General features: G+C 38.9%; 2 protein-coding genes across 2 annotated transcripts; both read left to right on the forward strand.

Annotated features, from left to right (window-relative positions):
- The first annotated feature begins 233 nt into the window (after positions 1 to 233).
- Positions 234 to 4,678, forward strand: best4 (bestrophin 4). The gene is made up of 8 exons (XM_080293201.1): positions 234 to 506; positions 591 to 691; positions 776 to 1,009; positions 1,713 to 2,059; positions 2,502 to 2,654; positions 3,196 to 3,276; positions 3,359 to 3,513; positions 4,074 to 4,678. The coding sequence occupies exons 1-8, from the start codon at positions 355 to 357 to the stop codon at positions 4,339 to 4,341; spliced, it is 1,491 nt and encodes a 496-aa protein (XP_080149327.1). The 5' UTR covers positions 234 to 354; the 3' UTR covers positions 4,342 to 4,678.
- A 709-nt stretch (positions 4,679 to 5,387) lies between these two features.
- On the forward strand, positions 5,388 to 13,170 carry hectd3 (HECT domain containing 3). The gene is made up of 20 exons (XM_026150587.2): positions 5,388 to 5,493; positions 5,858 to 6,303; positions 7,418 to 7,671; positions 7,769 to 7,904; positions 8,355 to 8,476; positions 8,872 to 8,985; positions 9,112 to 9,194; positions 9,309 to 9,474; positions 9,655 to 9,736; positions 9,840 to 10,022; positions 10,104 to 10,156; positions 10,253 to 10,421; positions 10,501 to 10,614; positions 10,790 to 10,879; positions 11,167 to 11,373; positions 11,481 to 11,610; positions 12,088 to 12,162; positions 12,543 to 12,624; positions 12,719 to 12,790; positions 12,950 to 13,170. The coding sequence occupies exons 2-20, from the start codon at positions 5,953 to 5,955 to the stop codon at positions 13,032 to 13,034; spliced, it is 2,568 nt and encodes an 855-aa protein (XP_026006372.1). The 5' UTR covers positions 5,388 to 5,493; positions 5,858 to 5,952; the 3' UTR covers positions 13,035 to 13,170.
- The last annotated feature ends 718 nt before the right edge of the window (positions 13,171 to 13,888 follow it).

Genomic DNA, 13,888 nt, shown 5'->3' on the forward strand with positions numbered 1-13,888 from the left:
AGAACCTTATAGATTATAACTTTTACTGGAAGGTTTTACTGAATAATAACTTGATTGCTGATCACTCAAACCAGTTATGTGAGCTTAAAAAGAGATGTTTTCATGCAGTCTGTAACCGTAGGTGTGTTTCACTTAGGCTGCAGGTTCCCAAGTAATAAAACTAAGGTGTTAATTTATGACAGCGCCACAGAGAGCTTTAAATTCAGGCCCAGAGGAAGAAACTTTTTTCTCAGGACAACAGGATTCAGCACAGGTGGAGGTAGGACAGGTCTTAAAAAGTCTTTTATGTATATGTAATTATTAAACATACATTTAAATGCCTTTTAATGCTTTTCAGGGATTTGGTGCTTAAACATGACAGTTTCCTACAGTCTTGAGGTGGCCAATGCCAGGTTTGCTGGCTTTTCCAGGCTCCTGTTCAGGTGGAAGGGAAGCATCTACAGGCTGCTCTACAAGGAGTTACTGGTGTTTTGTAGTGTTTATTTGTTTTTCAGTTTGTTTTACAGGTAAATTCACATTTTCATACCGCTCTTACTCTTACCTAGCTTTGCTTGTTTGTCTCGCAGTGACAATTTTAATTTGCTCCACAGGTTTCTCCTCACACGGAGGCAGCAGGATCTGTTTGAGCGTATCGCCCTTTACTGTGATCAGTTCACCAACACCAACTACATCCCTGTTTTGTTTGTGCTTGGTAAGAATGAATCATACAGCAGTTAAAGAACTAAAAAAAAAATCATATGCATGAACTTTCTCTCTTTTTTTTGTTTTATTCTAGGTTTCTATGTGACCTTGGCCTTTAATAGGTGGTGGGGTCAGTACACCAGCTTCCCACTGCCTGACAACCTGATGATGGTGGTGTCTGGGAACGTCCACGGGACTGATGAGAAGGGCCGTCTGCTGAGACGAACCCTCATGAGATATGCCAATTTATCTTCAGTCCTTATTCTCCGCTCCATTAGCACAAGAGTTCACAAGCGGTTCCCAACTTTGGACCACATTGTGGAGGCTGGTGAGAGCAACAGTTCTTAATCAAAAGTCGAGTTAATTTTAAAAATCTCAAATGTACCTTTTGCACCATATTCAACCATATAATAATTGCTGAATGTACCAGTAAGAAAGACAGAGTGCTTCCAATATAGACAATACTGAGGAAAAAATAAAGGGCTCATTACTCAAGACTTCTTCCTTTTGTACTTCTCACAGGCATCTTTTTACTTCACCAAATCTTAGTTATAAGTTACAAAATAATGCTGAAATAAGTTTTTTCTACACATCAAATACTTATAAACACACAGAAATATATATTTTTAGCACTAAAACAGGGAAGAATTCAGCCAAGAGAATTGTTTTTATAGGTCACAATATACCACTGTACACCTCACAGGGATAAGGAGTTTGTCCATTTAGTAAAAATGTGTGATTAAGATTGAGTTGGGCAGTGGGGCTTTTGGGATACAAGTATTTTGTCAGTTACAACGGGGGAAAAAATGGGAAAAAAAAAAGAACAGCCATCATGATTCTCAGTCTTGTTTAGTTTAACTAACAGACCAAAACTCAAACACATTTACTTCATTGTATTTTAAAGTGAATAAAATCCTAATACTAACATTTCAGTGTTATGCAGTTCAGTTTATTGCAGTCACTTTAATTGCTGTCAGTAATTTAATGGTTTCATATATCATGTTAACTAAGTGTGTCTAATACGTGGGCAGGATTTATGACCTTGGAGGAGCTGAAAAAGTTTGAGTCACTGCACTCTGACTTCAACAAGTACTGGATGCCTCTGACGTGGTTTTCAAACCTGGCGTCCAGAGCGAGAGAGGAGGGCCGAGTGAGGGACGACATAGCTCTGAGGCTGCTGATGGATGTGAGGAGTTTACTAAAGAATGCAACAAGAGCAGACCTACACATTTTCTATGACTTACAAATAATCTATGGCTCTAAAGTGTGCGTAAACTCCACTGCTGTACTACATCTGCAGGAACTCAATAACTACAGAGCAAAGTGCAGTCTGCTGTTCCACTACGACTGGATAAGCATCCCTCTGGTCTACACTCAGGTACGATCAGCCAATGAAATATGAGCCATTCATTTAAGTGCTGTACATCACTATAGACTTGATTCATAACTAAATACATTCAAAGATTTTTATATCTAGAACATATTAAGGAATTATCAAATAAAACTTGGATTCTTTTTAGATTTTTTTATAGATTAAACCAACCATCAGCATGTAATGTTGCTGTTGTCCTGAATCATATTAGTGGTGCACATGGATATGCTTCTTTAACTCATGACCAGTTCAGGTTTTTTGCCTAGATCATTACATAAAATGTGTTTTTTTACATGACAAAACCTTTCTGCTGTTTCTTTTCAACAACATATGTGCTTGTCAGATTTCATCAATTTCATATAAATCACCAGATGATTCTACCTCCTGAGACACAACTGTACTTAGCAACCCCTAATTTTCTATCTCATTGTTTTTTTTTTCTGTGTAGGTAGTAACTATTGCAGTTTACTCATTTTTTGGCTTCTGTGTGATTGGCCGACAATTCCTGAATCCCGAGAAAGGTTACAAGGACCACAGACTGGACTTGTACGTCCCTGTTTTTACCCTGCTGCAGTTCTTCTTTTACACTGGCTGGCTCAAGGTAACACAGCACCATCATGTATAAGTGCACACTTCCATTCCAGGCTCTATAATATAGTCTTATCATATTTCAGAGGGAAATATGTACTTTTTATTTTTTGTGACAGTTTTAACATTGTGGTTTTGTATGATTTTACTTTTAAAAAAAAAGACATCCAATAAGCTCATAAAATACACCTTATGAGCATAAATTGGTTGTTCACAGCAGTTGAAAAGTAAAAAAAATAACAATGATGTGATGCTGAGGTCTTTGTTGCTGCTGTTCTAAAAAGAGATTTCCTATCAAGATTGTCTTTTGGTTTTACTTGAATAACTAATACAACTACGCCAAGCTTATGTATGCGAACTTTCTTTGTTCAACTCATAAACCCTCTAAGTTATCTGGTGACCAATTGGAGGCCCCTGACCCATCAGTTGGGAACAGTAGACTGAGATGTTTACTGAATATCACAGCTGCATGGAGAAAGGCATGCTGAAGCACTGACGCATGCAGTTTTTTTTCCCCACTGTTTGCTTGTCCAGTTTCTGTTTCTGTTTTGTAGGTGGGAGAGCTGATCATCAATCCATTTGGCGAAGATGATGATGACTTTGAAACGAACCAGTTGATTGACAGAAACTTTCAGGTTTTCCCCTTCAGACATTCCCCCTAATTATGACTACTAGAAACCTAGAATGAGATGTTAAATCTCTTTCTTTCTCCCGCAGGTGTCAATGCTGGCTGTGGACGACATGTACCAGAATCTGGCTCCAATGGTGAAGGACAAACACTGGATGCAGAGACACTTCTCCATCCCTTACACTCTGTCGACAGCAGCGGAGAGCCTCAGACCAGCATTCAAAGGCTCCACTTATGACATGAGGTAAAGTGAGAGGGATGGAATTTAAGATATATGAGTATATCCATCCATTCATCCATCCATCCACCCTACCCGAACCTTATGGGGTTCGGGTAGCGGGGGCAGCGGCCTGAGCAGAGAAGCCCAGACTTCCCTCACCCAAGCCACCTCTTTCATCTTGTTATGTTATTTTATATATGTGTGTGTGTATTTTATTCAAAATGTAAATATTTGTGAACTCTATTTATAAGTAGAACTGGAATTATATATCAATCCTTCTATGATTATCTTGATTTTTCTTTTTTTTTTTGTAGCTTGTCAAAAATCTTTTTCATTTTTTATAAAAATTTTAATCCATATGATAATGATAATATAATATAATAATAATGATAATATTACATAATGATAATGGGAATATATCATAATTTTCAGTTACAATTTTGAAAATGTAAGTATATTTTTATACTTAAAATTTATTTAACACTTCCATTCTGGACAGTTTGTTGTAATAGCTTGATTTTACATTCCTAAATAAATCACAACCACTGCCATCTTTGGGTTTAAAGTATCTTCCATGTTTTCAGGATGAGTGCTGAAGATCTAGAGATTCACCAGCCTGGAGGCACTCCTATGAACAAACAGCATTTGCACCTTCAGGGCTCTGTGAGTGATGGGCTCAACAGCCTTCTGCAGTGGGGTAAAGGCATCCTGCGCAGTGGGAGCCTCTCTTCTCTGAAGGAAGTCTCGTCAAACCCAAACGAGGCAGACGGGGATGATGAAAGGGAAATAGATGTGATCACTCACAAAGAACAAGAAAGGGGACTAATTAAAGTTTTAATTGAACACAACTAATTGATACTTGCTGTCATGTTTTTGAAAACGTTTATTGTAAACATGACAAAAAAATGTTTGAAAACATTTTTTGGGGAGGTGGAAATGTGACATTGAAAGGTCTCGCTTGTTTTAAACTGTGAACTACAATAAGATTTCATCCTTTTCCGATTTTATTTGTAGACATTTTTGGAAATTAAGCACAAAACTAATTATTTATTTAATTATTAACTATTAGATCTCCTGTTTGCTTAGTACTGTGTCAGAGACCCATTTTATCCTATCTGTCAGAAATCTATGTATTATGAGAAAAAAATGTCTGATATTCTTGAGTAAATAAAATTCCAGATGAAAAATATGTTATTATTATCATTATTGTGCAATTTACTTTAAGTGGCTAAAAACTCTTTGGAGGGAGCTAAAGTGTTTCAAAGCAGAAAACACTGTGACTGAAAACACTGTAAAACCCTGATGACTGTAAGTCTTTCATAAATGAAAACTTTATCGGTATAATGAAAATTATGAATGTTTATGATTGTTGAATATACTGAAATAGGTTTGTCTTCCACACAGGCTCTGTAAGATGTGATTAATGCTATTAAAAAGGTGTATTTAACTCAATCCATAGTAAACCTTTGATTGTGAAAGCCTTGGAGGTCTGAAGCCTTTGTTCAGTAAGTAATCCTCCCTTGCTATAACTGTATTTACATAAATCCACGTGATTTCCCTTAACAACAACAACACTAACAATAATGATATTAAAGTTGCAGTTTATTCTTTACACTTAGATCACACTAATGTATTTAATCGTATCTGACACGAGTTTTTATGAGTTTTTATAAAAACATATTAATCAATGAATTTCGCAAAAATCCCGGCTGTAGCAAATACCAATTAAAACTCATCCATGCAGATTTATTTTTAATTTCTTTTTTTTTAAAGTTGTGTTGGAAGGTTGGATAAACAGTCAGGGTTCGAAAAATGTGAACTTTCTGGCAATTATTTTCGGAGTTCAGCCTTCAAAAGTTAAGAAAATTAAATACTCGACTGAGAAGCTTTTATTTTGTAAAGGAAACAGCGACGGAAGGCCGGAAGGATCAGAAGAGTCTTTGCTCTTCCGTGTTGTCAGAAAACCATAGAATCTGTAACAGGGTGCGGGACACTTGTCAGCAGGTACGTTGGTATCTACTGTTTTTAAGAATTGACCACACTTCTTACTCCGTGAAATGTTCATGTCCCGTGAAGTTTTGTTAAATATGAGCCTAGCTGGCCGCCAGGGTTGTTGATGACAGCTGCGGTGAGGGATGGACTCGTTTACTGAACACCCTGGTAGCATGCTAATGTTAGCGCTCTCACTTTTACCTAATGGGAGGAGGTGATATTTGTGTCAGGGAACTTTGCCTGCTGATTAGCGAATTCCTAGCATTTCAAACAGTGTTCAGATTTTATTAGGAGAGCTAGGAGCCAGTTTAATTAATCGATATTTTAAACGAAGCCAAAGTTTCTAAAGAAAGTTGGGTTTTGTTTGGTTTGACAGGAGCATCCCTGCGCAGCCACGCAGGAAAACAAAAGCGGTGTAATGTCAGCCGATGAGCTCCTGCTACTGCTGAGCTACTGACTGCCACCTTCACGATGGGCGACAACCCTCACCTGCTGCTCGGCAGGATCCGCTTCCTGAACAGGTGCATCGAAACTTTCAGGAGGAGCGAACCGGTGCCCGAGTGTCTGTGTTATGTCCCCAAAGAAGTGTGCTACAAAATCTGCAAGGATTCATCTTCCAGCTCATCCGCTTCCTCCTCCGGTGCCTCTGCGGGAGGCTCCACCGTGGGAAAAACCATAGTCTCTGTCTTCGAAAGCCCCCATCAGACTGCCCACAGTAAGAAAGCATGCAAGTACAACATTGAACCAAAGAAAGGGACATGCATCCGGACAACAGGGGAGGAGTACTGTAATAGCCAGGGCCTTTGGGTCAAAATGAATAAGGTAAGACGCTGTTACTTCCCCTTGGATGCAGTGACATCAGTAAAAGTCTTTGTGCTGCTTGAAACAACAATAACCCTTTGTTTACATACACTTTACATACTGTTACAGTGGTGGATGCTCACATTAAATAATGAGGTCCAATAATCCAGTGAGCCTAAAAGCACTCAGACAGTTTCAGACAGTGGATGAACTGAGTGGCTTTGCTAAGGCTCAGTATAACACAGCTCTAAAAGGGTCAAAGAATAAAAGTATTGAGCTGCAAAGTAACATATTAGGTACATAGTAGTGAAATTTGACCATCTTTACAAATGAAACTCACATTAACTGATTCCAGTTCTTATATCAAATGTTTTTTCTGAATGAAAGGCAAGACTGAAGATTTCAGTTTGTGATATCATATTAGGATCTTCTCATGTCTGCAGTGATTTTCATCCAAAGATATGCATTAGGTTTAACTGGTAATCTCAGAAAAACAGGTGATCTTGTCACTATCAATAAGAGCTCTGTAAAATGATGAATCATGAATATAAGCTCGAGCAACTGAGTTAGAAAGAGAGAGGTTTATATATTTTTGCCACATTTTATTACAGCAAAAATAGATTAATCTTGATTATAATTATTGCAGTGTATATTGCACAATAATGGTGCACATGTCTATTGTGGTTAAAGTTAGAAATAATGGGTTTTGTTACATACAAATAATTCATGTAAGCCAAACACAGGAATTATATTCCTGTGTTTGGCATCAAATAAAACTATTTCAGACAGTTTTTCAGCTCTTGGCTCTGTATGAGGTCATAGAAAGCTGATATCCCTAATGTCATCTCAGACATGCAGCTCCTCATACCTGCTGTTTAAACCCTCTGGTTGCAAAAGGGCAAGCCATTCAGGAAAACAGTTGGCTTAAAGGTAACAAGGGTGGAGTGAAATATGGATTTTTCAGAAAGTGGATGAACTTTGTATACAAGATAAATAAGAATTTTTTATGAGCTGTGACACAAAATTTAAAATATGGAACTCGAAAAAGGTATTATAGGTTGATTTGTGTGTTCTCAATTATTGTAAATTTGGTAAGAAAGCAAATGTTGACCAGTTGATCCGTGGCTGTCCCCAGGAGCAGCTGGAGGAGCACCGTCCGGGCCAAGATTTGGAGGAAGGCTGGATCCTCGTGTGTAAACACACCGAGGGAGGCGACAGGCTGGTACCCGTGGAGTCACCAGAGACTGTCACTAGGCAGCAGCAGCTCTTTGGCTACGACCACAAGCCCTGCAACAGGTGGGAACAAGTGGTGGATGTGGAGAATGCACTTTACATTGGCGAGAAACCCAAAATCGCAGAGTGTGATGAGGCTGCCATCCAGAAGCTGAGGTGAGTCCATCTGTGCAAAGTTAAAATGGAAAGTTGAGTTTTCTGGTGCAGCAGATTTTAAAATGAATGCAATTAATGCTCAGTTGAACTGTTTCAGGTATGTTCCTCCTACTTGGACATATGAATGTGATGAGGACCTCGTGCATTACTTCTACGATCACATAGGAAAAGAGGACGAGAACTTGGGGAGTGTGAAGCAGTGTGTGACCAGCATCGATGTGTCTTCATGCTCGGTGAGCAAAATTAAGCCCTCGTCACAAATGAAACTCGCATCGACTGACTTTAAATCTCATTTCAAACAGTCTAAATCTTTCTAAGTATAAAAAAAAGAAAATGAGGATTGTAGTTTGTGATGTCATGTTAAGGTAAATAGAATACTAGTAACTAGTCCGTAAGGTTTGTTTTCTTTTCTTTTTAACGTTGGCAAAACATGGATTGGCGTTCTCGGTGGAGTTACATTGGACCTCTTTCCTGATGACATCAAAAATGCAGTGAAAGGAAACTAGATTGATCTGAGAAGTTTTTATGACTTTAATTTGACCCAGTGACCATCATGATAGACAGTCTAGTATAACATGCATGTAATTATTTGTGGGTATGACAAATATGTATGTATTTATGAATTTAAAATGGGTTTGTTTATGAATTCAGTCCATTCATCAAACCTTGATATTTGCTTACAGGAAGATCCCAGCGGGGGGGCGAGTTGCCTGACAGATGGCGATGTTGAAACTTACTGGGAGAGCGACGGCATGCAGGGCCAACACTGGATCCGCCTGCACATGAAGAAAGGCACTGTGGTCAAGTAAGGAAACACAAAAATTGAGTAATAGTAAAGAATAGTAAAAATAAAGTCAAAGGCTTGGACAGTGCAGTGACTATGACAACAAGATCATTAAGATAAACTGTAATGTAAACTGTGCCACATGCAGTTTTTTGCCTTGTGGTGTAATGTATATATTAATATTAGTATATATAATGGTATGAATATAATGTTTTTGGGTTCTAAAGTAAGAAGTTTGACAACAACTGATCTGGGTATTATACCCAAATTTTGCACTATCCCTATGATGGTGTAATCATCACGTAGAGTTGCTATATTAGACATTTAAAAATGTGAAGCACTTTATGTCTCTTTTTGTTTCACTGATAAGCTGCTGAGGTCTCAATATTTTATTTATTGCCTGTTTTGTTTACTAGTAAGCTGATACTGACTGTGGACTCAACGGATGATAACTACATGCCCAAAAGAGTCACAGTGTTTGGAGGAGAAGGAGACAACCTAAAGAAGCTAAGTGACGTCACCATAGATGAGTAAGTTTTGTCAAACGAGATTATTGCTACAGTTTGCAATTTAACAAAAAAAAAAGTTCAAAAATGAATGCATACTGATTACAGTTTATATTCTACATTTATGTACTTTTACTTTTATGTTTCTAGTAATCTGATAGGAGAAGTGTGTGTGCTTGAGGATATGACTTCCCATTTACCAGTTATAGAAATTCGGATCGAGGAATGTAGAGGTCAGAATTTTTATGTTTTTGTGTCAAACTAGCTGATTTCTGTTTGAATGCTTTTGCAGGAGCTTTTGCACTGAACATAAAGCAACGCTTTTTTCCTCATTTTGGCTTTTACAGAGGATGGAATAGATGTGCGGATCCGAGGCTTGAAGATTAAGTCGTCCTGTGAGAGGGATCTGGGTCTGAACGCTGATGTTTTCCAGTCCTCTAACCTCGTCCGCTACCCACGTCTGCAGGGCACCCCACCAGATATCCTGTACCGCAGAGCGTTAGTTATCCAGAGGTAGGTCAGCGAACATTGTGCCCCATGTACTTTTTACAGAACTAAATATTTGTCTTCGGGCTTGGAAAAAATATCCTTCTTCAACTTCTCAGGTCTTTACCCTCAAGATAAAGTGTTCTGATTGTCCATGTTATCTGTAAACAGAAGGTGTTTCCAGTTTGTGTCTCTTTCTGTCTGCAGGTTTATCAATCTTTTGGACAGCGCGCTCCCGCACCTAGTGCCAGCCTGGGATTACAGCCTGGGTACCTTCAACCAGATCAAAGTGAGCCGTCCTAAAGCTTTTAACATGTCATTTATGATCTGTGCACAACAGCAAGCATTTTTTATGTGTTTCTTTATAACATGTGTCTTTTGGTGCCCATTAGAGCATAAAGCAGTTCTTGCTGCTGTCCAAGCGCCGCTCAGCCCTCATCACTCAGTGCCTGAAAGACTCGGAGACCAGTAAGCCAAACTTCATGCCTCGACTCTACATTAACCGACGTCTGGCCATGGAGCACAGGGACAACTCATCTCTGGACCCAACCTGCAAGAACGCCGTCTTCAACCAGGTAGGGACCAGAAGGAAGCCTAAAATTCAATGTGTAGAGAAGATGTGCAATAATTCAGATGCTTTATTTTTCCTCTTGCAGGTGTATGAGGGTCTCAAGCCGTCAGACAAGTTTGAGAAAACTTTAGATTACAGGTGTGCATTTTATCAGCCTCTTGTGTCCAATATTTAGGACTTTTATAACTCGAGGATTAAAATCTGAATCTCCAGTGTGCCTTTTTGATCCTTCAGGTGGCCCGCTCGTTATGACCAGTGGTGGGAATGCAAGTTCATTGCAGAGGGAATTATCGACCAAGGAGGTGGATTTCGAGATAGCCTCGCAGACATGTCGGAGGAGCTTTGCCCCAGCTCGTCCGAGTGTCCCATGCCTCTCCCGTTCTTCAGCCGGACATCCAATCAGGTAGTCACTATCCCATTGCCGCCTATCATCAGAATGGATATCACTGTTGTTCTAAAAGTGTCTTTTGCTCATCTGTCAGGGTGACTTTGAGGCTAGAGATTATTACGTTCCCACCCCTTCCTGTAAAGAGTTCCACAAATACGAGTGGATCGGTCAGCTGATGGGTGCTGCTCTCAGAGGGAAAGATTTCTTGGTGAGTCTTTTGTAGGTTGTTTGCAATTTTAGAAATAGTGTAAGAATATTTATTGGGTTTTAACAAAAATGTAATGGTTTTATTAAATTATTGTAACATAGATAATTACCATTGTAAATATTTATTAGTTGTAGATATTTGACTTTTCAGACTTGCTGTGTGTTCACTCCTGCAGGTTTTGGCTCTTCCGGGGCTTGTGTGGAAGCAGCTGATTGGGGAAGCTGTCAGCTGGAGTAAAGACTTTGCTGCAGTAGACTCTGTACTGGTGAGGATATTCAAATCATTACATTTACATGGTGGTGTCATTTAAATGTCAAAGCTTTGAAAGAAGAAAAGTCTCTGCTGACTGTGTTTCATAAAAGTACAAGAATTTATTGTCACTATTTTATAATAATTATTAATTTGCTCCTACAGTTTGTTGATCGATTACATTTGTTTCATGTAGCGTTTTGGGTTTGTTTTTTTCTTTTTGCATTAAAATTGAAATCTAGAAGGAATTAACAGATTGGATGGGTTGTTTTCCTGGTTGCCTCACTGTGAACATGTGTTCAGGTAAACCTTCTGGAGGCCATGGAGAACATGGACCAGGAGACATTTGAGTTCCGATTTGGGGAGGAGCTGGTCTACACCACTCTGCTGACGGATGGCTCAATGGTGGAACTGATCCCCGGTGGCAGTAATGTGTCAGTTCGTTATGAGGACCGCAGTGAGTTTATCCGCCTGGTGCAGAAAGCTCGGATGGAGGAGAGCAAACAGCAGGTGGGCTTCACATAAATTGGAATTACCCGTATTTCTTTTACTCTTTAAGCCAACTCTTTGTAAAATACTCCAGTGATGTTTTAGTGGTTTGTACACGTGTGTTACAGATTGCTGCCATACAGACGGGACTGCTGAAGGTGGTTCCTCAGGCAGTGCTGGACCTGCTCACCTGGCAGGAAGTGGAAAAGAAAATATGTGGAGACCCAGAGATCACTGTGGAAGCTCTGAAGCGACTCAGTGAGTGTCCGGCCTGGATTTAAACTTACTTTGACTATAAGCAGACATTTTTCTGTCGTAATTAAGAAAGTGAAATGGGACCATTTGCAAGTAATTTATCCAAGACACAACTGGAAGTGGATAAATTCAAATAAAATTCTAGCTTAGTTTAAACTAAATCTAATTTTAGCAGTGGTATCTGTTATGTTTTCGAATGAATTGTATTTCATTTTCAGTACACCCGTGTATGCATGTGGTACCTTTTTTCACAAGTGGACTTGGCGTAGCTTTAAAAATACAAAACAGGTTAACCTCTTGTGGGACTTTTCCCATCTTCGTTTTATCCACGTTCCTTTCAAATCCTCGACCACAAATGAGGTCTGAGATGTTGTTTCTGTTAAGGTACAAGTTAAGGTGAAGTAATAAGATGCAAGTTGTATTAAGTCACAAAATGCTGCAAGTAACCAAACCATTGTAATCTTTTGTTCTCCCCACCAGCACGTTATGAGGACCTGGAACAAAGTGATGTTAGAGTGCAGTACTTATGGGAGGCGCTGACAAACTTCACCAATGGTGAGTTCACTGTTTATTTTTGCCCCATTTTAAAAATTAGTAAATGGCTCTCACAACATAAACTCTGCACCAATGGCCAAATATAAAAGACAGATAAAGCTTTTGGGTCCGAAAAATGACGCCAATGGAGAAATCCCTTAAATTGCTATTTTTTGTAATGACCAGCAGGGGGCAGATCCTCTGGTGTTAAGAAGAAGACGGGTTGTATAAGATTGAAAAATAAACCTTATCGTGCTTTGTCTATGAGCTCGGTTCACTCTTTCATGGTGAATTTATGGTCTAGGTTCTAGGTTTATATAAAGATGCTAAATTGTATTTGTGTCTGCATTATTCAAGTGCAGATTTTGACCCAGACTGATATTCTTGATTTCTGTCTTCAGAGGATCGCAGCAGGTTTCTGAGGTTTGTAACCGGTCGAAGTCGTCTTCCTGCACCTATCTACGTCTTTCCTGACAAACAAGGGTGAGTTCAAGTGTACGTAGTTATTACTATTTGACTACAATTAGATTTAGATTTGATTGTAATTTGTTTTTTGTTGTTTGTTTTCTTGATTCAGCTCTGAAACGACTGATGCACTTCCACAGTCCTCCACATGTTCTAGTACCCTTTATCTACCCAACTATCCGAGGTATAACAACCCCATGTGCTTTATGTGCACTGTTATTAATGATGCATTGATGATTTAACAGAAGTTAAATCTCTTAAAGATTATTAAGCAGTTTTTGAAGTTGACAGCACTGTTACATTATTGTCTTGTGTTTCCTCTATTCCTTGTTTTGTCCTGCAGTGCGAAAGTTTGTGAGGAGAAGCTGCGCTATGCTGCGTACAACTGTGTGGCCATTGATACCGACATGAGTCCCTGGGAAGAGTGATCTCCCTACTGTTTCACTGACCGCTGCACACGCCACAACTCAGTCGAATCAAGATATCTTGCCAACTTTTCACCATACCCTCACAACTGCCAAATAACCAATAGCTGTATATAATAAATAACTATATGGAAACATGGACGTGACTCAGTATGGTTTTTATTAACTTTTTATGTGTTCAACTCAGTAAAAGATCAAATTTTTCTTCAAGACTCATTTAACCCAGACAAAACAGGAAGAAGTTATCATGACATGTCATGTTTAAATGTTGCTGGTAATAAAAATGAGTAAACAGTGTTTCTAAACCCAAACTGTTAAAAATGATCAAACAGATAAAGTCATCTGTATAACACACGGTCCAATTAATTACTGTTAATAAAATTTTACATCAGATTTACGCATTATATGTATTTACTCATTCTTAATCTTTATTTTATTATATTTGTATCTGAAAACAACCTATTTAAAGTACCTGTGTTACACGTTCTTTAACATTATGTCTATTCTTTTATTATACATTTTGAAATGACATCTGTTTTCACTACTAACTCTAAAAATTGTAAAACAAAATAGAAGTTGTTGCGGGGTGTGGTTTGTGACTCAGCCACTGAAGAGGGAGAGGGCAGTGCCAGGGAAGGATGGTCAACAGCAGGTAGCCATCGTTTAATCGTGGCTCCTCTATTTAAGCAGCGTGACTGGACTCGGGGAGGAGAGTTGGAGTACAAAAGCAAAAATAACAACATGGTGATACACAGTGAGAAGCAGACAAAGGCACGCTGAAAGACGCGTGCATGCAAATACATAAACAGAACATTTGCACCATTCCCTGCAGTCATCAAGTCCTTTTGTCACAGCAG

The sequence above is a fragment of the Astatotilapia calliptera genome, chromosome 18 (genome assembly GCF_964374335.1).
Source record: "Astatotilapia calliptera chromosome 18, fAstCal68.1, whole genome shotgun sequence".
In the NCBI taxonomy this organism is placed as follows: domain Eukaryota; kingdom Metazoa; phylum Chordata; class Actinopteri; order Cichliformes; family Cichlidae; genus Astatotilapia; species Astatotilapia calliptera.